A 24478-nucleotide genomic window follows, 5' to 3' on the forward strand; every position below is an offset into this window, starting at 1 on the left:
ACGTGGTGAGCACATGTTGGACACATGGTTAGCACACATCTGACCACACCTCCACGCTCTGCAAACACTGCGATATCCCCACTTGCCACTGAGACATAAAGTCCTAGATTCCAGAAGCTTCCCTGTGGCTGCTGCAGAAAAGTTACCACACTGTCCTGTAAATCTGATCGTCCTCAGGGCCACCACCCTCCTCGCTCACTTTCAGATCCCACACAGGGAGGTCTGTTCAATGGAGCTCCTTCTCAGGCAAAACGTGAGTTACAAGAGAGACTAGGAAATGTAGTTTTACAGAAACTAAAACTAGAATGGGGCTGTCATGAGAGCTGAGTGAGACAATTTAGTTTCTGCCACACGTACTGGGCACTGGGCACTGTTCCAGGCAGTGGGGATAGAGCAATGAACGGGAGAAATAAAGTCCCTGGCCTGTGGAGAGAAAGCCTAGGAGGAAGGCAGATAACTAACGAGTTCATGAAATTTCTGCCAGTGATAAGTACCTGAAGAAAAATGGAATGGAGTGACAACTTGGAGATAGGGATGTTGCTTTTTCTAGGGATTCAGGGGAAGCCCTGTGGATAAGTGAAGTTGGAATAAAGATTTGAATGATGAGAAGCAGGAAGCTGTATGAAAATCTGGGATACCCTAGCTGGTTTGGCTCAGTGGATAGAGTGTTGGCCTGCAGACTGAAGGGTCCCAGATTCTATTGTGGTCAGAGGCATATGCCCAAGTTTCAGATTCAGTCCCCAGTAGGGGGCATGCAGGAGGAAGCCAATCAATGATTCTCTCGTCATTGAAGTCTCTCTCTCTCTCTCTCTCTCTCTCTCTCTCTCTGAAAGAAATAAAAAAAAACCTTAAAAACAAACAAACAAACAAAATCTGGGGCAAGAATATATTTCAGGTAAAAGGAGCAGTTCAAAGGCTGTGAGGTGATCAGCTTGGCATGGCAAGGACGGTTGGAGCAATGAACGTATGACAGGAATTGGAAGTCAGATAGGTAGACAGGGAGCAGACCACACAGGAGTTGGGGCATGATACTAAGTGAATCATGAAAGTAAAGCAAGGCAGTTACAATGTAACTTACATTTCTGAACGATCCCTCTGGCTGCTCCGTGGAGACTAGACCATGTGAGAGCAAAAGGAGAAGCCGAGACTGATTCAAAGACATAAGCCATTGTCTCCAGAAGGAAGATGGAGGCTGGGGCTGGAGTGATTGCAGTGGTCCAATTCTGGGTATGTTTTATAGTTAAACCCAATAGAAAATTGCTCAGGATCAGATGAGGGGAAATAATAAATGATGCCTGAGATTTTGGACAGAGCCAGTAAGTGGATGGTGGTGCCATTAATAACGGGTAAAGTCTGGGAAAGAATCAGGTTTAGGGGTAGAGGGGAGAGAATGTAAAGAATAGACATCCAAGATGTTTTAGTAGAGCTGCCATAGAGGTAAGCTCAGGGAAGAGGTGAGGCCGATTATGTCAGCAGGGAGACATCAGGATATAGATGTTCTTAGGGCCAGGAGCTTGGGTGAGTTTACATAGGGAGAGAGTGTAAGTAAAAAAGAAAAGAGGATAAAGGATGAAGCCCTGGAACACCCCAAAATTTATAATTTGGGAAGACAAAAAGGAAGCGTTCATTGACTCATTTTTAAGAAAGATGAAAAACGGGAGTGTGGTATCCTGATTACTAAGTGAATAATGCTTCCTAAAGGAGGTCCTTTTTAGATTCAGAGGTCTAATAAGATGGCAATTGATGCTTTTGGTTCAGTGGGGGTTGGTGCTGAACTTGCAAAGAGCCGCCTTGGTTTAGTACCTATCGTGGGCATGCAGGATGGGAATGATGCAGGTGAGGAAAAGAAATTGTAGGGGTTAATTGTAGAAGGGACACAGGTGAGAAGAGAAGGAGAGGGTGGAGTGCTGGCCTTACACCGGAGCAGGTCAGTAACTGGAGGAGGGTAGAATGTGGATTTAGTGACAGGTCACGAGATGGTCCTGGTTAGTAAGAAGGGTATGTGGCTATCCGCTCAGATTGAAGGCGGAGAGGAGGTTGGTAGAGGTTTGAAACAAAACAATATGACAGCCTCCTTTCTAAGAGTGGAAAGTGATTTTTTTGTGAGAGAGTGAAATATCACAGGATTTCTGGTTTGCAGTGAAGTCAGTGGTCATGAATTTCAAGCAGATCAGTGTGTAAGTTCTATGTTTTTGCTCATAACAGCCTTCAAAAATAGTACTCTACTATTGTTTTGTAAAAGAAAGAAGTAGAAGAAGTTCTGATGGTGGGGATTGCATACCGGGAGAGGGAAAACCAGGACAATGCAGGTGTTGGCAGTATTTTCAAGAGCCAGGGTGTTGTGGTACCCCTGAAGGCGCATCTGTGGGTCACTTGTTCCTGGTGCTTTGCCGTGGGCATCCCAGCACTGGATTCATCTTCCCAGGAAAACCCTGAGCCCCCAGTGGCTCCTTTGGGGACAACCCACAGCAGCCTTTCATTCATCTACCATCCACCCATCTAGAACCTTCCGTTTATGTACCTAAGACATTCAGGACTAAGATGAACAAGTCTTAGTTGAATCAACATAGATGGCCCCATCACTTAAAATGATAACAGACATATAGACTTCCCTTACAGGCCAGGTACTACCCAAATTTGTACATTTCACTCTTTTAATCTTCCCAGCTACCTTTGAGGTAAGCACTGTTTTTCCGTGAACTATAGATGAGGAGACTGAGGCATGACCCTGTGATGCTAGAGTTTGGACCTGCACAGTCTGGCACCAGAATCTAACCTCTACTGCCTGTTCTTTATTGTTTATTTTGTTGCCTATGAATCTGTAAATTTTATTTTTTTTAATTACTCAGAAATGAGTATACACTTTAATAAGATTTTAGTACCATAATAAAGTTTACATTTTGATCTCCAAATAAAGATTTCACCTTCATGAATAGATGCATGTTATAAAGCTGAGATCTTTGTAATTCTAGAGGCAAGTGTAATTTCCTCATCAAGTTTATAAATATTTTAAATATCAAGGGCATTAAGCACAGGCCTGCTGGGAATTTTATAATTAAAAATAAATCAGCAGCCCCTCTGGAGTGGCTTAGTTGGTTTAGCCTCCTCCCGTGCACCGAAAGGTTGCTGGTTCAACTCCTGGCAAGGGCGAATACCCAGGTTGCAGGTTCGATCCCTGGTAAGGACATGTATGGAAGCAACCAATCAATGTTTCTCTCTCACAATGAACTCTCCCCCCCCCCTTTCTCTCTCTCTCCCTCTCTCTTTCTCTCTCTCTCTCTCTCTCTCTCTCTCTCTCTCTCTCTCCATGCTTTTGAGTGAGGATTAAGTAAATAAATAAACAAATAAATCACCAATGAAGAGAAGCAGCTTCTGATAAATCAATATGTAGTTTTTGCTGTTAAACTAACATTTAATTTTGACTCGTTTTTAAGAAAGATAAAAAATATTGCCTAACCAGGCATTATTTCAAAGTCTTAAAAATACAATTTTGTGAATTTAAAATTTTTAACTTTTCTGGTTAAGGCTACTTCAAATATAAAAGGTATCAAACGGATACTGATCTGCCTCTTTTAACTTGAAGATGAGAGGCAGACTAAGTTTGGTAGGATTTCTCAAAACTGGCATGATTTCTTCCTGAGTCTTTATATGAATTCCCAGTGGCTGCAAGCAGAGCACTAGTGTGGCCAGCTCTGCACAAGCTCTATCATGTGTCCAGAAATTGCAGAGTTCCTCGTGGTATGTTTTCGCTACATGTGCTTCATTCCATCTTCACTGTTACTGCACTGAATACTGTTGAGGTATTTCTCCTGAGCGACTCCCTGCATTGCCTCACATTTCCCTGTGGGTTTTCATCGCAGTTGCTGCTCAGTTGTCCTACGTATGTGTCCCGCTAGGCTGACGACATTCTCTGTCTGCCCTGCCTCAGGTCATCATTGCCCTTTCAGAAAAGCACCGTTCGCACATCCCCTACAGGAACTCCATGATGACCAGCGTCCTGAGAGACAGTTTGGGAGGGAACTGCATGACGACCATGATTGCAACGCTCTCGCTGGAGAAAAGGAACATCGACGTATGTTGGCTCTTCTTCCTGGAGCTCTCAGTCCGAGTTATTAATGTTAATCTGAGTGTAGAGTCGAGGGTCCTGGGTGGGTTTCCATCTTTTCAGCTGGTTAGGGTATGCCTTCAGGTTAGATATACCGTACAGAATCCACAGCCTTGTGTTAGTCAGCATTACACTGAGTGGCCAGATTATTATGCGTTCAGAGATCATAATCATCTGGCCACTCAGTGTATAATGACCCCATTTGAGAATTGACTTCACGTAGCACAGGATGGTTTGAAGAAGCCTTGTACACAAGGTAACGCACCACCCTTGATGGGTAGTGCATTACCTTGACAGAGACATGCGAGAGGAGACGTCAGCTTCTCCTGCCCCACTTGGCTCTGGCTTACTGAGACACTTGGGAGTCATCTCCTAGATGTGTCCCTCAGCATGGCGCTAGGCGCAGTGCCCAGGATGCTTTGGCAGGACTTGCTACCTGGAATCTAACTGGCATTTCATACATTTCAGTTAAATGTCAGTGGTCCAGACTTTGTCTGAAAGAGGAAGTGGCAGGTGCCTCTCAAAACAAGGACATGCACCCCCTGCCCTGTGCCCCGCCTCTCTTTTTGGCCTGTTACAAGCATTTATTTTGTCGTCTTTCATGCTGATGGACCAGGGCATCTTTTCTGGTTGTGATTGGCATATGTGGCTCTGCTTTCACAATGAACAGTTGAGAAACACATGCTAGTTGCCACTTAGGACCTGGCTCTCCCATACCTTTGGCTCTGATCATTTTATTAGGCCCAACCAACACCTTAATAACAAATACTGTTCTAGAGCAAGGCTCCCTAAGCTGGAGGCACATTTCCTCGTTGTGTCTCATGCACATCACTCTTCAGATGTGCAGCCTTTCCCTTTCACCTCCCTATGCCGTGGCATTTTAAGGCGTTGTTTTGCTTTCTCAGGAGTCTATATCTACCTGCAGATTTGCACAGCGGGTGGCGCTCATAAAGAACGAAGCTGTTCTTAATGAAGAAATTGACCCCAGGCTGGTAAGCAACTTTTAGCTGACTGTGTTTTAAAAAATCAAACTTCTGTGTCAAAGATTAGCTAAACTCTGAGGGCACTTACTCGGCCTAACCAGGCGATGTTCTAAGTCCTGAGAGCATGTTGACTCATTTAATCCTTCCAGCAACCTTATGAGTAGATGCCATTTCTAGCCCCATTTTACAAATGGCGAAACTGAAGCACAGAAATGATAAATAACTTGCTCAGAGTCATGGTGCTCATAGGTAGCAGACCCAGGATTCAGATACAGTCTGACTCAAGGGCCTGTGCTCTTACCTGCAGTCCCCCATTCCTCCACTAGGGAGGCATGCATGAGTCCTGAGGACTTACACAGTGGAATCATACAGTTACATTTATATGCAGGTTGTAGACTTTCAGAAATGCTTAACTTTCTAGGGACAATAATAATAGACCATCTTATGAAAACCTTGTAGATAAAAGCAAGTCCTACTGGTTTTAAAATAGGACCCTATTTTGCATAACTCTTCTGTTATTTTTCTAGAAATTAAAAAAAAATTATAATGGAAAACAGGCCAAGCTTCTAGCTTTATAAAATGAATTGTACTTCATCAAAGTGATTTTTTAGACAAAAAAATATTTGCAAGTTACATGATTCAGCTACTCATAAACACATATTTTCTTTTTTCTCTATTTTGTTGGTCTTCCATGAATGAAGTGAAATGCAGAATTCACTGAAAATTTTGACATAAAATATTTCAATTTTGTAAAACTCCAAAATTTAGATTATATTACTCTTCAAGTCACTCAGCTTTCTTTTTTTCTTCTTTTCTAGAAAATAAGCTGGTGTAAGCTTAATAGTGTGCATTAAAAAAAAAATGTGTAATCTTACCAACAGTGTTTTATTTACAAATTTCTCAAATTCCAAAAGAAAAATCTCAAATTCACCATTACCCATATTAACTACTCCCTCTTGCTTGATTGCCCTTCCTCCCCTGAAATCATTCCTCTGGAGGAGGAGGAGCAAGAGGAGGAGGAGAAGGAGGAGAAGGAGGAGGAGGAGGAGGAGGAGGAGGAGGAAGAGGGAATGTTGGATCTGTGTTCTATTCCCTGGTAGAACTCTCTCCAGGAGAAACCAGTGGGTGGGGAAGGATCTATTCCCAGCACAGGCCCTGGTCAGATACAGCATCCCACGGGCCTCACTGGACAGGGAGGCTACATTCAGAGGAACTGAGTCAAGTGGAACTGAATCCTGGGATGAATCTCTTGCTGCCTGAACCCTGTCAACAGCCCTGAAATATTACTGTGCAGGAGAAAGACAGTAATGGGTTATTAGCCAAAAGCCAAAAATTAGTTTATAATGAAAGAAAATAAACATATTAGACATTTAGTTTTATTTATTTATTTATTTTGGCTAAAGAGACTTTTCTTTATAGAAACTTGAGGAATTTGAAGAAAGGTAAACATTATCATGTGTTTGATGCAGGTCTGTGAGAAAGTTAAAAACAAGAGTCCAAAGCTAGTAGCTGGTAATTGGACAAATGTGGAGGTCTTTCTGGTGCAGAATGATCTATGAAGTCTTGTTTCCTGGCCTCTTTCATAATTGCTTCTAATACCTGGCATTACTGTCATTACCTTTTGTATTTCTGAAGCACAAGTGACAATGGAAAAGTTATCCTCAAAACCACCCCAAATACCACTTGAGTGGGATTTCCTGTATCTTACCCTCAAAATTTCATGGCAAATGTGGACCAGCCCTGTCAGGTTGGATCAGCAGGGATCTGACTTGCTTTCTTTATGAGAATTAGTGCCTCAGAGAGACAAGGTGATGAAGGAACTGGAACCAGCCAGAGTCTGTGCTCACTAGGCATGGGTCAGATCTCAGGATGGCTCTCACTCTGAAGTCCCCACAGTGACTCAAGGGAAGTGTGGCTGTTACAATTTCAAAATCATGAAAAGTTGACTTGAGTCTTAAGATTTTTGTTCAGTAAAACAGAATATAATTTCTTAGATTTTACTTTGAAAGCCTCAGTAGAAGTAGAAAGCATGGCATCAATATTAACTGCGTAAAGGGAGGGTACACATGAATGACTCACATAGTTCCTGTCCAAGGTTTTCATTCTGCATAGCTTGATGATTCTGAGGATGTTTTTAAAAAGAAGCAAGTAACCAAAACCCACTCAGTTCTGCATACTTAAATGCAATTCTAGGAACACTGATATGTTCAAAATATTCCTATCATCTTCTTTGGAACTTCTATTGATGTGATACTGTTAATATGGAACTCACCTACATAAAAATTTAACAAGCATTTTCGATGGATTTACTTAAACTATATATATATAGTGAGAGGAAATAGGAGACTTCTCCAGGGCCCAGAAACAAAGCCGAGGCTGCAGTTGTCATGGAGACGACAGGTGAAGGGGATTCCAAGGCAGAGAGGTCAAAGCCTGAGAAGGCAGATAATGAACCTGAGGTAGCTCTTCCCTCCCCAACCTAAAACCAGTGAAAGTCTGAGCCTGAAAGGAAAGAATCTGTTCGCTTGGCCTAGACTCCATGTAGAATAAAACATGGCTTCACTGAAAATTTGAAATCCTAAGGCTCTGCCTCTCATGAGTTTGAAGTTCAAATTTGAACTTGGTCTAGTAGCATCCAAGCCAACAAGTTAGAAAGTAAATAATTAAGTAAATCCACAAAAGAGAAGTACAGAAATTAAAATGTATAAAAACTAGTAAAAACAAAAGGAAAAGAAAGATACAGTGGAGAGAAATAACACAATCTGGAGTTTATTTTTAATATCAACAAATCTCTGGAAAGACTAATGAAAAATCAATAAAGAAAGCATGAAATGATATAACAGTATTTGGAATGTAAAGGGGACTTGTACCATTATATACAGCAACTGTCTTAAAATAATAATAAAGTACTTTGAATGTCTATATGGTATATATGTGAAAACTTAAACAAAATAGATAACTTCCTAGAAAAACATAACACTGAAACTAAAGCAAAAAAATTATAAAGCATGAATAGATCTACAACTAATAAATGCATTGACTCCATAATAACAAAACTGTCTAAAAGAGGAAAAAAGGAAAGGGGGGAAGAGAATGAGGGAAGGGCCAGACTCAATATTTTTATGTTCATCAGAAATTGAAGGAAGAATAAAAATTGTATTTAATCTGCTAAATTTTATTTTAGCAACTTTGTATTATGATTAATATAGTGCGTGTTATCATGACCCAGTCGGGCTTGTTTCAGGAATTTAAGGATAATCTATCATTAGAAAATAAATGAATGTGTAGTAAAATAAACATAATGATGGGAAAAATAAATATTAAATTTAGGGTAATGGTAATGGAGAATTCACTTACGGCAAGCTATACAACACGAGGGCTTCAAACAGTCTGTGATGTTTTATTTTCTAAGCTTAATAGTGGGCACAAAGTGTTCTTATACTTTTTTGTTTATCTGAGGTGGTTCATGCTAACAAAAAAAAATTACACAAATCAGGGGATTCGTCACATTTACACCTTAAAAGAGAAAAATTTCATGATCACATCACCAGATGTATAAAAAAACATATTTGATAACATTAAACATTCAAATATAGTTTGAAAAAACTCATCAAACTTTAAACAAATTTATTTTTCTCAAATTTATTTCCTGTTAAAATTTGAGGAGGGCCTTTGGCATAATTCATGAGCTGGGTCTAAAATTTATATAAAAGAGCAAATGACCAAGAATAGCCAAGTCTATTTGGAAAAGAATGAAATGAAAGGATCTTGTTGTATCTAGATGCCAAAATGTCTGAAGCTATAGTAATTAAAGCAGTGTGATATTGCCATATGTATAGTCAAGCAGACAAATGTTTTTAACAATAGCCCAGAAAAAGACACCTTTATATATTGAAATATGTTATATAATAGAATTATAATATCAAACCTTGTATGGTTAGCTGTATTAAAAATAAATTAAAAATAGATCCATATATTAGACTGTACAAAAATAAAATCAACCTAAATGTGAAAAGCAAAGCTTTAAAACTTTTATAAGAATGCATAGGAAAATATTCCTTTGGTTTTAGGTAAAATATATTTTCTTTAAGAAGACACAACTCATAAGGGAAGAAGTTGATAATAAAATTATATTGAAATTTAAAACTTTCATTTAACAAAAAGAACACCATAAAGTGAAAATATTTGACATAGATTGGGATAAAATATGTGTGTTGCATAAAACTAATAAAGAGTTTGCATCTAGAATATTAAAGAAGCTGTAAATGAATAAGGAAGGAGAAAAAACAACCCAACTGAATCTGAGCAAGAATATGAATAAATAATCCACAAGAGAGGAGACCCAAAGAGCCAATATATGTATATATGCATAGATGATCAGCCACTCTAATAATCATGAAAATGCAGATTAGAACTGATTGAGATACCTGGTAAACAAAATTAAAGTGTCTGTCTATAGCATACATAGTGGCAATAATGTGGGAAAATGAACTGATATATAGCTGTTGAGAATGGAAATCGATACAGCCACTCTGAAGAGCAGTCTAACCCCATGTATTAAAGGGAATATGCAATACTCTACAGCAGTGGTTCCCAATATGCCCCACAAGGGGGGCAATTTGATTTTTAAGAGGAGCAATTGGAGAATAAGTTATTAACAGTGAATTTTTTACATTTCTTATGGTTCTAGGGCCTGATATGCAGTATCTAAATATATATTGTGACATATTGATGCATTTCAGTTTTCTACTGTATGTTTCAAAATTTCATTTGTTATTTTTTCATATCACTTCACTTTTTTTTTTTTTTTTTTTTTTTAACAATTTCTTAGTGTTTTCTTCCTCAGTACTTCAACTGTCCTTTCATTCTTTTGTTTTTTCTTTCATGGATGCCATGCTCTTTGGAAGTTTGTTTAGACCAAGTTAATGGCCTTTTAGGCCTCCTCCATGTGAACAGCAGCTCACTTTTTGAATAGTGAGAATTCTATGTCAGTGAAGGAGGCATCAGGATTTTAGAGATGCTTAGGTGGGGCCTGGCCAAAAAAAGGTTGGGAACCACTGATCTACACCCATGCAATTCTAAGTGTTCACTCTGAAGACACTCACATACATGCCAGAGGCTTACCATGGTCACACAGCACTGTTTGTAACAGCAAATGTAAAAATCCTGAGTGTCCCTCAGCAGGAGACACGAATAAATAAACTGTGATGTATTTATTCCTTAACTGAAATACTATATACCCATGAAAATTAAAGCTATAACTAATCTCAGAAATATAATGTGGAGGGGGAGATGAATTGCAGTTACATGCAATAAAGTAACATTTACATAAAGGTTAAGGCATGCAAAATGTTCATTTACTCCACGTGTACAGTTCATCCGTACACGGGGAGTAAGTGCCTGGACACATGGGGAATGCTTCCCACCACACGCAGCTAGTGATCACCCAGGAAGGACAGAGGGATATAGGAATAGGAGCGCCAGTTACGTCAGTAGTGTCGTACTTGTTAAAAAGAATTCTAAAATTATTTTAAATAAAATGTTAAGATTTCACAAAGCTCGGGGGGAGGTATGGGAGTGCCTTTTCTATCATTATCTGTACCCTGTGCACCCTCAAAGTACAGTAGGTCATAATCTGGAGAGACGTGTGTCTCTGTCGCCGAGTCCCCAGAGGAGCTGACAGTCGCTCCCGCCCTGCCTTGCAGATGATCGCACGCCTGCAGAAGGAAATCCAGGAGCTGAAGGATGAGCTGGCCCTGGTCTCCGGGGAGCCACGGACCGAGGTGCTCACAGAGGAGGAGCTTCTCCTGTAAGCCTGCAGACTTGCTTGCTTTCTGTCTGACCGTGAGAGTTTGTGTTAATGTCTTTGTTGGCCCTGATGTTATGAAGGCACCTAAAAGCTTGAAGGTCTCTGGGACAACCTGCAGTGGGGCTCCAGTGCCAGCTACAAGTGGTGGCTCTGTATGGAAAGCTGACGTGGCTGGCAGGTTCTTGTCGCCCAGGCCTGGGGGAAGTAAGGGCAGAGCTTGGAGAGGGTGGGCATGTCTGCCACGTGCAGCTGAAGAAAGGGCTTGCCTCACAGTCATGCAATTCTAACACCGTCCACCAACACCCCTGCGCTGTGCCTCAGGCCTGAAAGGAGCTCAGGAAACGTCCTGGTATTCAGCAGCGTCTTGCTGCCAGCTCGTTTACACCGGGCAAAGCAGGCTCCCCCCTTCATACAGTACAGTCCAAACACTGGAATGGGGTGAAAGCAGGTATTCAGGGCTCCAGACAAGGTGGCTTCGTTCCAAGTCTTCTGTGTGTGGCTCCTGTTCTCTCTCCGGTCCGGGGCCCTCCTTGTTTCTGTTCTACTGTGGAGCCTTTGTGGAGTGGTATCTCGGCCCAGGCTCAGAGGGGGGTGGCAGCTTCTATTTCCAAACTGGAAACAGAGAGTGACCCAAGCTCTTTCTCAAGGGATGTGTCTGTCTCACCTCACCCTCTCCCTGCAGAGAAAACAGAAAATAGTAGAGATAATGAAACCTTTTCCTTTAAACTATTTTGTGGCTGCCCCTGGAGGTAAGTCTAAAGCAAGTTTTCTGTTGTATGCTAATCTGTTACTCCTCTAGACAGCATTTCCTAATTCTAAAACACTGTGTTTAATACCACAATGGGCCCTTAAGGTTTTTCTTACAAAACTGCTTTATGGGAAGTATGCAACTATGCTGAAGTTTATTCCCAAAATTCACATTTAAAAAATGTCATGCCATGACCTTGAAATACCTTAGATCAGTGTTCGGCAAACTCAATAGTTAACAGAGCCAAATGTCAACAGTACAATGACTGAAATTTCTTTTGAGAGCCAACTTGTTTAAACTTAAACTTCTTCTAATGCCACTTCTTTAAAATAGACTTGTCCAGGCCATGACATTTTGTGGAAGAGCCACACTCAAGGAGCCAAAGAGCCGCATGTGGCTTGCGAGCCGCAGTTTGCCCACCACGGCCTTAGATATTGAGAACCCAAGTAAGAATTTCTTCGTGATGGTCCTCCCTTCGCCTGAGATAGGAACTACCAAACATGACCTTTGAAGATGGCTCTTCAGAATTTTTATTTTCATGTCAAGGTCCAGCCAGGAAGACAAAGTCATTCTAGACCTTTCCACGAAAGGCATCTAAGAGAGGAAATGCTCTTGTGGGAGGTAGTCTTGAGGCCAAGCTGCAGCACCCCGAGGTCAGGACCAGTGGGAGCTCCCCCCCCGCCCCAGGACCCAGGGGACAAGGAGAGAGGTCATGATGCCAATGCCTGAGCCTGGAGCTGGCCCATGGTGCAGACTGCCAGGTGGAAGCTGGGCTGCTGACCAGGCATCCTCCCAGCAAGGGCCCCTCGCTGCTGCCTCGGCTCCCTCCAGACTCCCCCAGTGCCTCCCATAGGCGGAACTCACCCATAAGCCAGCTGTTAAAGGGGTCAGGGAACGGAGTTTCCAAGAGCCAGAAGGGAAATGGCCAACATATGGAACAGTATCCGTGTTTTCTCTAATCCCTGGTGTCCTGCCTGTGGCTCAGGAGGCTCAGCTGAATGTGGTGGTTCAAGATGTCAGACTGAGTAAGTACAGGCTGCGGGCTCCCTCCGCTGCACCAAACCTGGAGAGTTATAGAATTAGCATAAAACAGCACCCACCCGAATCTCCAGCTGCCGCCTCTCTCTCCTCCTCCTCCCGCCCCCCCCCACACACACCAAGAACAAGAAGTAAATGTTTCAAGCTACTAGAGGCTAGAAATAATTCCTCGGAGACTGAAAGGTGGGGCTGCGATGGGCAAGGGAGTGGGACAGACCAGACCTGGGGCTGTACTGCCAAGTCTCCTGCCTGGAGGTGGTGGCCTCCGGCGCAGCAGAGGGCAGGAGCTGCTGTAGGGAGCAGTGTCCTGTGAATGTGGGCACTTCTTTCCTTCTCCACCCAGCCTTTAGGCCCCTGTTAGGATGGAGAAAGAGAAAAGGGCCTGGGGAGCTGAGGTGACAGGACAGTGAGGGGTGAGGGGAGATCTGACCCAGCTGCTGTCCTCAGTTCTGCCCGCTCCCTGTGCTCACCAAGAAAAGCAAGGAGCACAAGCAACCACAGCCACGTCCCCCTCACTTCCGATGACAGGCTGTCCATGCAGAGAGAGTGAGAGTTTAGGAAAGGTGAGCCCCCTGTCAAGACTGCCCAGGACATGAGGGCTGTCAGCAGCCAGCGAGATGGGAACAGGAAGCTTTGCAGCTGGGAGGATAGCTCCATAGCAGAATGAAAAAACAGAGGATCAAGTTAGTGAGCCAGGATGATCGGGCCAAGGAATTCTTCCAGGATCCTACGTAATAAAGAGTTACTATGCGACTGGTCATCACACTCTTGCACCCTGTGCCCTCATGCCCTCATGCCCTCACACTGATGCAGGGGACCTGAGGCTGAGCCAGGGGACTTGAGGCCATCCCCCCTCCCAAGGCAAGGCTTGACAGGGGACCTGAGGCTGCACCCCCCGCCTCAGCACTGGGCCGTGGGACCTGAGGCTAACTGGGGGGACCTGAGGCTGTGCCTCCCACCCTAGAGCCAGGGGTCAGGGACATGAGGTCGGGCCAGGCTATCTGAGGATGCACCCCCCCACCCAGGCACCGGGGCCGTATGACATGAGGCCTGGCCAGGGGACCTGATGCAGAGACCCCCACCCTGGGGCTGGGGGACCTGAGGCCATACTTCCTGCCCTAGGGTGCATAATGGGGGTTGGGCTGGCTGGGTGTTGGTCTTCTGCAATTTTGAGGTGCACACGGGTGGGCAGGCACTTGACTGGGGCTGGCTGGCCAATCTCCTGCAAGCCCTATCCCCATCTGGCCCCAACCCAGATCCACCCCTGCTCACCCCATTCAGGGGGGTCAGCCTGACCACAATCCACAGTCCCTCCCCAGGCCTGCCCCACCTCAATCAGCCCCCCAAACCCAATCCGGGGCAGGGCCCATCTGCAAATTACCCATGGCTCCTTTCCCCAGTTGGCCCGGCCCTGATTGGCCCTGATCGGGCCCTGATTGGGCCACTAGCCAGCCAACCTACCGCCATCTCCTCCTCCTAAGAGGCCCAGCCCAAATCCACCTGGATTGGGGTTGGGCGGACTGGACCCCACCAGTGGATGAATTTGTGCCTTTTATCTCATATAAGATAAAAGGATAAAGAGAAAGCTTAAAAGGAAAGAATCACAGGGAATAGCTCTAGATTTACCAAAAATCTAATGAAGAGAGTTTGCAGAGGAGAAACAGAGAAGAGGCAGGGAGCCAAGAGTTAAAGAATAACATCTACTGATTTCTTAGGACTAAAAGTGAAAAGGATGTAAGACTTCAGAATTAAAGGTTAGCATGTGCTAAGCAATATATATATATATATATATATATATATGGCTAATATGCTAATTGTCCCTCCACCCATCCAACTGGTCTCTATGACAAGCACTGACCACCAGGGGGCAGATGCTCAACACAGGAGATGCTGTGACATCCACTGGCCATTTAGAGAAATGGCAGCGCAGACCTGGAGCTGACAAAGCAACACTAGGCTTCCCCCAAGTGGGACACAGGCCCCACCACCACCCTGAAGTGACAGCCCACCAAATCGCAGCCTAGATTGAATGTTTGCTCAACTTAAAATTCATCAGATTTAAGAGTTTTTACCATCTAGAAGTAAAAGAGACAAATGAAAATCTGCCCCTAATGTGGCTGTGCATTTTCATGTCACTAGACATGCTTCTCTGTCTTCTAAGGCAGCTCGTGCCCTGGTGATGTGAACCAGCTTCAGTCCCCTCCCTGCACCTACACTCCCGGGGGTTGAGGTGGGAGGGGTTAGCAGTACTGGAGAGAGGGGGAGGGTCTCAGCAGGGCAGGAACAAGGGCAGAATCGGTCTATCTCTGTCCTGTGGTCCCTGAGCTTATGCTGACTGTCATGGCACAAAGACATCCTGTCAGAGACTCTGTGAAGGATGCCAGACAGCAGATATTGAACAGATAATGTATTCTGTGCTGCATGCATTGGATGCTTTGGAGGTGTCTGTTCATATCTAGCCCTATCAAATTTTTTGAACTATGTTCCAACATTTCAGTTCTTAATGTAAAGATGTATTGCATTGATTCGGATACTTCATTTGAAGATTTCAGATGTCAGCCTCCAGTTATTGTGTTATTTTTATTCTCTCTCTCTCTCTCTCTCTCTCTCTCTCTCTCTCTCTCTCTCTCTCTCTCTCTCTCTCTCTCTCTCTCTCTCTCTCTCTCTCTCTCTCTCTGTGTGTGTGTGTGTGTGTGTGTGTGAATTTGAAATGAGACAGCTGGATGAAGGCTGGATAGCCAAGTTAATGTTTATATAGAATTTCTTGGGTGAAGAATTGATTCTGATTGGTTCTCTAAACACATACCACTTTCTTTCTCTGGTTTAAAAAAAAAATCCTTTAGCTGTCTGGCTAGGATGGAAGCATTATATCCTGGCCTGGGTCTAAATGAATTGAATATATGCAGCACAGCAGCAGTTTGCTTGAGATGGAATTGAATTGGATTTCATGGGCTCAAGTTTGACCAAAGTGAACTTCCAAACCTCTGGATCCTTTTGTTCCCTCTACACCCCTCTCCCCTCCTCCCACCCAGCTATATTTATCATTGTGTTTACGTTAAGGTTTACAATGTGATGATTTTATAATATACATTTATATTGTGAAATGATTAACACAATATGCTTAGTTAACATGTCTATCACCTCACGTGTGTGTGTGTGTGTGTGTGTGTGTGTGTGTGTGTAGTGAGAACACTTAAGAGCAACTCTCCTACCAACTTCAGTACAGTACTATTAACTATAGACAGCATGTTAGAACCTCAAAGTATTCACCTTAACTGGGACTTTGTTCCCTTCCACTTGCATCTTTCCTGTTTCCCTCATCCTTGCCCCACCAACCTGATGTGTTTCTCTGAGCTCAACTGTTTTATTTTACATATAAAAGTGAATTCATAGAGTATTTGTCTTTCTCTGCCCCATTTATCTTAGTTAAATTTTGCAAGTCAATTAATCCTTCAACCTGAAAATTTTGAGCACCTACTAGATACTAATTGTGCTCTAGGGGATTCATGAATTTACAATACAGAAATTAATTCCAAGAAGTTATAGTTTTATTGGGGAAGTAATACCTATACACAATATAAACATTTATACCCACATATATGTGTATATATAAAATAGAAAATAAGAGAATATATTAGTGGACATTGAGAATTGTAATACCTTACTTATAGTTCTAATTATGCTCATGAGTGTGTTTTTTCTTTATTGATTAAGGTTATTGCATATGTGTCCTTATCCCCCAATGGCAATGGAATTATATACTATGTGCTCATGTACTCACATCCCTGAGGTCTGTGTCCATTGGTTCAGCTTATATGCATCCATACAAGTCCTTTGGTTGATCTCTCCCCGATACCCCCACCCTTCCCTACCTTCCCTCTAAGGTTTGAACATCTGATCGATGCTTCTATGTCTCTGGATCTGCTTTTGTTCATCTGTTTATGTTGTTCATTATATTCCACAAATGAGTGAGATCATTTCATATTTATCTTTCTCTGACTGACTTATTTCGCTTAGCATAATGCTCTCCAGGTCCATCCATGTTGTGCAAGTGGTAGGAGTTCCTTCCTTTTTACAGCAGCATAGTATTCCATTGTGTAGATGGACCACAGTTTTTTTAATCCACTCATTTTTAAAGAGGACATAAGGAGGGCCAAGAGACATATGAAAATATGCTCAAAGTCACTAATCATCCAAGAGATGCAAATCAAAATGACAATAAGGTACCATCTCATAACTGTCAGAATGGCTATCATCAACAAATCAAATGACAAGTGCTGGCGAGGATGTGGAGAAAAAGGAACCCTCGTGCACTGCTGGTGGGAATGCAGACTGGTGCAGCCACTGTGGAGAACAGTATGGAGTTTCCTCAAAAAAAAAAACTAAAAATGGAACTCCCATTTGACCCAGTCATCCCACTTCTAGGAATATATTCCCAGAAACTATCAATAGAAACACCATCAGAAAGGATATATGCACCTCTATGATTATAGCAGTGCAATTTATAATAGCTAAGATTTGGAAACTGCTCGTGCATTTTTTATGGCTCTCTAGACTTGTTTCCTTGTGTGTAAAGTGAGAGAATCAGACTAAATGCTATCTATGCACTCCTTCAGCTCCGTGTTTTTAAATCTAGTATCAGTTTGTTACAAGTGGTTTAATACATAATTTACTCATTATCTATGATACTGAAAATCTAAATCATGATGTAGGAATTCAGATGGGGGAAGTATGGCAGATACCACCCACTGAGCAAGCGAAATAAGACTTAAAGAATATCAAGAGGAAGGTACCATTCAGAGATGCAGGGGACCATGTGAACAATGGTGCTGAGAGGGAAGGAGCCCAGTGTGAGAAGGAGAAGGAAATAGCAGGAGACTGTGTGGGGCTTACATATGACAGGCACTAACTAGCGAGGATCTGGAATGAAATTGGCCTGGCAGGAGCCTGGAGTTCTTATGGAATTATTGAAGAATGGGATTTGACAGATAAATGGTGACTTCATGATGGGTTATGAATACCATATGCAGTGTAGCTACTACTTTATTTAATGGTGACTAGGGAACACTGTGATTTAAGAGCATTGAAGTCCATTCATTCAGTAATGTTCATTGTGCTCTTTCTTTATGCCAGGCACTGTTCCAGGTGTGGGAATATAGGACTGAGCAAAACAAAGTCCTTGCTTGCCCTCATGGAGCTGTATTCTAGGAGAGAGAGAGTATACAAGATCAATAACTGAAATACAGAGCATTTCAGAGAGCAGGATGTACAAAGAGGAAAATTGAACAATAGAGTGATGAAAGAATTGACATGGTGAAGACTTTTTGTGGCTACACAATGAACAGAATCAGCAGCAGTGAGAAATCAAGAATGAATCACAATCAGGTTTGGAGTGACGATGAGAGAAAAGACTCAGTAATAACAGTGAGAGGAAGAGATGAAAAAACAACAGAAATGATGGCTACAAATATAAAAGAGATAAAAAAAAAAAAGGGCAAATAGTAAAAGTTCAAGACTTAGAACAGTTAACCAGGGAATGGGAAAGGTATTGGTTGAGAATAAGAAATGTTAAATTCTTAACATAATGGAGTATACAATGTGCAAGTTGAATTCTGGAACTTTGAGGGAAGGTTGAGGCTGGAGATTTAAATTTTGGAATGACGTGTTGAGTTGATATAATACTGAAATCAAGACCAAAGTCAGCTCAGAAATTCTCCAATCTGATTAGAAGTACATAGTAATTAGGATCCACAGGACCACATTTCTCTACATTCAAACCTACTGCAGAAAGTTTGCCAACTGAATTTATCTTTTTACTTAACCACATTACCCCCATTCCCTCCCTTTGTATCTACTTATATATAAACTAGAGGCCTGTTGCATGATATTCGTGCAAGAATAGGCCTTCCTTCCCCTGGCTTCACTCTGAGCCGCCTGGGTGCCAGCACCTCCTTGCTCCCAGGCTGCCTGGAGCTGGCAAATTCTTGCTTCTGTCTGGAGCACCACTCCAGTAGCTCCCTCTGCCACCCCTGTTCCTCTCATAGCAGACTTCACTCCACTCTGCCTCTGCATATGTAAATTAAACTCCATTTTTGTTGGGTTAATATGCATACTCATTCTAATTGGCTGTGGGTGTATCTGAGTGATGGTTAATTTGCATGTTACTCTTTTATTAGGTAAGATAATTAAATATTCCATTGCCAAAACCGGTTTGGCTCAGTGGTAGAGCGTCGGTCTGAGGACTGAGAGGTCCCGGGTTCGATTCCGGTCAAGGGCACGTACATTGGTTGCGGGCACATCCCCGTAGGGGGTGTGCAAGAGGCAGCTGGCTGATGTTTCTCTCTCATCGACGTTTCTAGCTCTCTATCCCTCTCTCCTCCTCTCTGTAAAAAAAATCAATAAAATATATTTAAAAAAAAATAAATAAATAAATAAATAAATAAATATTCCATTCATTGAATATTTTCCAATGAGGGGAAAATATCCCTCTTTATAACCTAGAGTATTAATAGTTAACAGTGTAGAAAGATGAGGCATTACAAGGATAACCAGGGAATATTATGAGTGACTTATGACAATATGTTTGCTAACTTAGATAAATCTGACAGATTTTTAAAGGACACACACTACCAAAACTCTCTCAAGAGAAATAGAGAAACTGAATAGTCCTATATCTGTATGAAAATGAATTTGTAGTAAAAGCCTCCCAACAAAGAAAACTTGAAGCAATATTGAATTACAGTATAGGATCAGCAATCAGATTAGTGGTTGTAGAGGTTGCTGGTGGGGGAGGAAACTGATTATAATGGAACAGGAGGCGATTGTTTAGAGAGATTGAAATATTCTATATCTTCATTTTAGCAGATGCTATAAAACTGTACAAGGTTCATACTAATATGCATCTTCCTGGGTTAACTGAACATTTTCTTATCTGTAAATTTAACCTGGACTAACCCGACTTTTAAAAAATTAGAAAAATCTGTATTATAAAAGATAACATAAAATTAAAAGACCAGTAACAAACCAAAGCCAAAGAAAACAAAACTGTTCAGTGAGGAACTTTTATTTTGCTGTAGTTAATTTAACAGCAGCATAGCATTGACTACTAGCCCCTCAGTGTACACAAACATACCTTTTTACAATTAGTTACTATGTGCCCGAGTTGAGGACTTCCTGTTTCTTGCTCTGCTGCCAAACCTACATACCAGCCTGCATCTGTACCCACCCTCCCTTTCCTTTCCGTCACATGGAGAGAGTTCCTGTCTCCTGTCCAGCACCGACCTCACCACCTGTACTCTCAATCCCAGTCTCTCCGCCATCAAAGGTCCCTTAGCTTTCCTTCTCTCCCCACCAACCCCCTTTATCTTCAACTTCTCCTTCTTTCTTGGACTCTTCTTATTACTATTTGAATGGGCTCAAGTTTTTCCCATATTTAAAAGCAAAATACTCCCCCATGGCCCAACATCCCCCTCTACCTGCTGCTCACTTTCATCTCCTTTAAGCTGAACCGGGCAGAGAAGTTGGTTTCACTCACAATCCCCATCCCCTTCCCCGACTCATTCCTCAACACTGTCCAATCTAGTTTTTGTCCCTCACACTAAACGCCGATATGGTCAGTGATGACCTTGGTGTTGATAATGTAACGGGCTTATTGCAGTCCTCACCTTTCATGACTTTTCAGCAGCATGCAGCTTTATTAATGACCCCTGTTCATTGAAACCTTCTCCTCTCTTCTTTCCTTTCCATCTCCTGCTGCTCCTGGCTCCCTGCCTCAGGTCCTCCTCTGTGTTGGCATCCCTCAGGCTCACTGCTAGGGCCACCTCTTCTTCTTTTACTTTGTGCTTTTTTCAAACTGCAGCTCACAAGCCACATGCGGCTCCTTGGCCCCTTGAGTGTGGCTCTTCCACAAAATACCACGGCCTGGGCGAGTCTATTTTGAAGAAGTGGCATTAGAAGAAATTTAAGTTTAAAAAATGTGGCTCTCAAAAGAAATTTCAATCATACTGTTGCTATTTGGCTCTGTTGGCTAATGAGTTTGCCGACCACTATAGGATCTCATCCACACCCTCCCTGCAGGCATCATTCAAATACTGATGACTACACTGATTTTCTAGTTCATATTTGTTCTCTGAATGCTGTGCTCACTGATCACCTTGCCCCCTTCACAGCTGGCCCTGACTCAGCCTGCCCCCAACTGACTGCTTCTCCAGACTTGGTTTTTGCCACTGAATGCCATCCATGTCTCTACAAGCCCTACAGTTGCCCAGGCTAGAAATTTTGAATGATTTCGGTTTCTATCCTTCCCATTGGGCCCTAAATCCAGTCCTAGTGGGAGTTCTGTTGACTGTCCTCACACCATGTTCTGAATCGGACAACTTCTCCACACCTCTGCTGCTACCCTTGCCCAGGCTTGGCCATCTTTCCCACTCCTAACATGGTGTCATAACAGGTCTCCCCAATCCGCTTTGCCCACCACCTGGGTCATTTCCTGTGCAGCTGGAATATTCCTTTTTAAAGCTGTAATTTTTTTATTTCACTCTCTTATTAAAACTTTTCAGTGACTTCTAAGACCAGCATCCTTTAGATGGCCTGAGAGTGTCTGCCTGCCTGATCGGATCCTTTTCTGAGTTTTCAGTCTCATTTCACTTCCCTCCCCTTTTTCCCTTTCCTTCAACAAAGCTGACTGGCCAGTTCCTCCAGTGTCCCACCCTCTCTCTCATCCTGGGGCCTTTGAACATGCAATTGCTCTGACTTCTGAGTGGGAAACTTGTGTGTGCACACACATGTACGTACACCTTGTTTTGTTTGTTCTTCAAACCTCAGTTTAAATTGTTCTCCGAGACTGGTTTGGGGAGAATCCAAGATGGCGGCATAGGTAACACCTAACTGCAGCCTCACACAACAATTTCAATAAAATACAAATAAATACAAAATGGACATTACCCAGAACTACAGGAAAGTCGACTGACTGGAAATTCTATCGATATAACAAGAAGGAAAGAGAAAACCAGAAGGAAAATCAGAGGAGCTGTAAAAGCCAAAGGTACGGAGATACACTGTGCGCGTGAAGAGGATGGAGCTGGAGAGGAGGGGGAGGCTGAGTGACAGTTTGGCATTCACTAGTGGGAAGGAGATAAAAGCTCCAGACTGTGTTGAACCCTAGATCCAACAGCACTGAACCCCAGTTCTAGGCCAGACCCTGGGGACCCATGCTCATACAGAGGGAGCCTGGGCTGTTAGGCGGAATCTCAGGGGAGCGGCGAAAGGCAGAGCCCCCAGAGGCGCACACATTATGCTCAGAGAACGGACCGTTGACTCTGCTGCTAGATTGCCCTAGTGGAAAAGAGACAAAAACTCTGAACTGTGCTGAGTCCCAGTTCCGACTGCACTGAACCCCAGTTCTAGGCTAGACCCTGGGGACCCAGGCTTATACAGAGGGAGCCTGGGCTGTAAGGCGGAAACCCAGGGGAGCAGTGAAAGGAAGTTCCTGAGGCATGCACATTGCGCGCAGAGAACGGGCAGTTAACTGTGCTGCTGGATTTCCCTAGTGGGAAGGAGACAAAAGCTCCAGACTGCTCTGAACCCCAGTTCCAACCCCACTTCCAACTGAACTGAACCCCAGTTCCGGGCTCATTGGGGGAGAGCCTAGACTGTTTGGTAGCAGGCGAAACTCGAGGGTACCTTTCTCTCAGAGGTGCTTGCAAGAAGTACTGAAGGACCCTGAGGAATACTGAGACTCAGGAGCCTCATAGGGCGTGGCTGATGGAAGCCAAGGCTGTGGGCTCCACCCTGAAACTCCACCCCATCCAAGCTGAACACAGAGACTTTTAAGGCTACCAACTCAGGGAAGCTGTGAAAATGCCGAGACAAGGAAACAAATCACAAATGAAAAAAATGGAGGACAAAAAGTGGATATAGAGTTCAAAACCATGCTTATAAGGTTTTTGAAGAATTTCCTAGAAAGGGCCAATAAGACCTATGAGGATATGAAAAGGGATCAACAAGAAATAATAAGGGATCAACAAGAAATAATAAGGGATCAATAAGAAATAAAGAATACATTGTCTGAAATAAAAAATATTATACAGAGTCCTAAAAACAGAATGGAAGATCGCAAGAATCAAGTCAATGATTTGGAACATAAAGAGCCAGAAGACACTCCTCCACAGAAGCAAGAAGGCAAGAGAATCCAGAAAGTTGAAGATAATGTAAGAAAACTCTGGGACAACTTCAAGCGAACCAACATCAGAATTTTGGGGGACCCAGAAGATGAGAGAGAGCAAGATACTGAAAATATACTGAAAGAAATAGTGACAGAAAACTTCCCCCACCTGGTGAAAAAAATAGACCTACAAGTCCAGGAAGCACACAGAACCCCAAACAAAAGGAATCCAAAGAGGACTACACCAAGACACATCATAATTAAAATTCCAAGAGCAAAAGACAAAGAGAGAATATTAAAAGGAGCAAGAGAGAAACAGGTAGTTACCTATAAAGGAGCACCCATACGATTGTCAGCTGATTTCTCAACAGAAACCATGCAGGCCAGACGGGAATGGCAAGAAATATTCAAGGTGATGAATAGCAAGAACCTACAGCCAAAAATAATCTACCCAGCAAAGCTATTACTCAGAATCAAAGGCCAGATAAAGAGCTTCACTAAAAAAAAAAAAAAAAAAAAAAAAAAGCTAAAGGAGTTCACCACCACCAAACCAGAATTATATGAATTGCTGAAGGGGGTTCTTTCGGAAAAGAAAGAAAATAAAGATAAAAATTATGAACAACAAATACATAACTATCAACAAGTGAATCTAAAAACCAAGGGATTAAAAAACCTGATGAACAATATTAACTGTTGAATATAATAGAATCAGAGGTATGGAAGGGGAGTGGAGTGATGATTCTCAGGGAAAAGAGGAGTGAGGGTGCGGGAAGAGACTGAACATAAACTGTGTACCTATGGATGAAGACAATGGGGGATGGGGAAAGGGCAGAGGTTGGGGTAGGAACCTGATGGAGGGGGGAAAAATGAGGAACTTTTGTAATATGAACAATAAAGGTTTATTAAATAAATAAAATAAAATAAAATAAAATGTTCTCCTACCTGCAACCCTAACTAAATCATGACTACTCTACACAGTTTTACCTTTTCTGTACTTTTCTTCAGAGCTCTTACCTTGGGGATTGTTTGACTGTTGTCTGTGCCCCACCACAAGGCTCGTGAGGGCAGGAGCCATGTCTGCTTTAAGTGAATGTGCAAGCACCATTTTGTGTCATTTTGTGGCACATAACCAAAGAATAGCAGCGAATATTAATACAGTAAAGATTAAGCATGTTGCATTAAAACCCCAGAGGGAATGACTTGAAGGGTTTTGACTGGCTCATAGCATATAATCACAAAGTTTATTATACTGGCTATTGAAATCCATCCAAGCAGGCAGGTGTTATTTAAGCAATTGATGCCCTAGTTTGGTGTCTATTTTACTAGACGGGAAGTGAGTGATTCCTGCAGCCACCTGAGCACTGGCTGTGGCAGCCTTTACTCCTGCTCTTTAGGGTCCCCAGGGCCCTGTACTACCCCCTGCTCTTCCTGGGAGTAACACCTGCCTTCCAGGCTGAGCCAGGGGGTCAGCTGGGCTGTGCCAGACTTGACCCGCAGGCCCTGCGACCGTTTGCAGATCTGAGGATAGGCCTTCACTTTCCATCCTCTGGGCCCTGCTCTCTATTTGGACTTATTTTGGAAATTGTTATCTGATGGTATTTATTTTTGTTTTTTAATCCTTTATAACATTAAA

The 24478-nt window shown here is 42.8% G+C and overlaps 1 protein-coding gene across 1 annotated transcript in view; it reads left to right on the forward strand.

Annotated features, from left to right (window-relative positions):
- The window catches only part of KIF6 (kinesin family member 6), a 347200-nt gene that overhangs the window by 122169 nt on the left and 200553 nt on the right, over positions 1–24478 (forward strand). Inside the window, exons 8-10 of the mRNA XM_036415357.2 lie at positions 3929–4072; positions 5011–5097; positions 10794–10897. Coding sequence (XP_036271250.1) covers positions 3929–4072; positions 5011–5097; positions 10794–10897 — 335 coding nt within the window. The remainder of the gene's footprint in view (positions 1–3928; positions 4073–5010; positions 5098–10793; positions 10898–24478) is intronic.

The sequence above is a fragment of the Pipistrellus kuhlii genome, unplaced genomic scaffold, assembly GCF_014108245.1.
Source record: "Pipistrellus kuhlii isolate mPipKuh1 unplaced genomic scaffold, mPipKuh1.p scaffold_m20_p_5, whole genome shotgun sequence".
Classification (NCBI taxonomy): Eukaryota; Metazoa; Chordata; class Mammalia; order Chiroptera; family Vespertilionidae; genus Pipistrellus; species Pipistrellus kuhlii.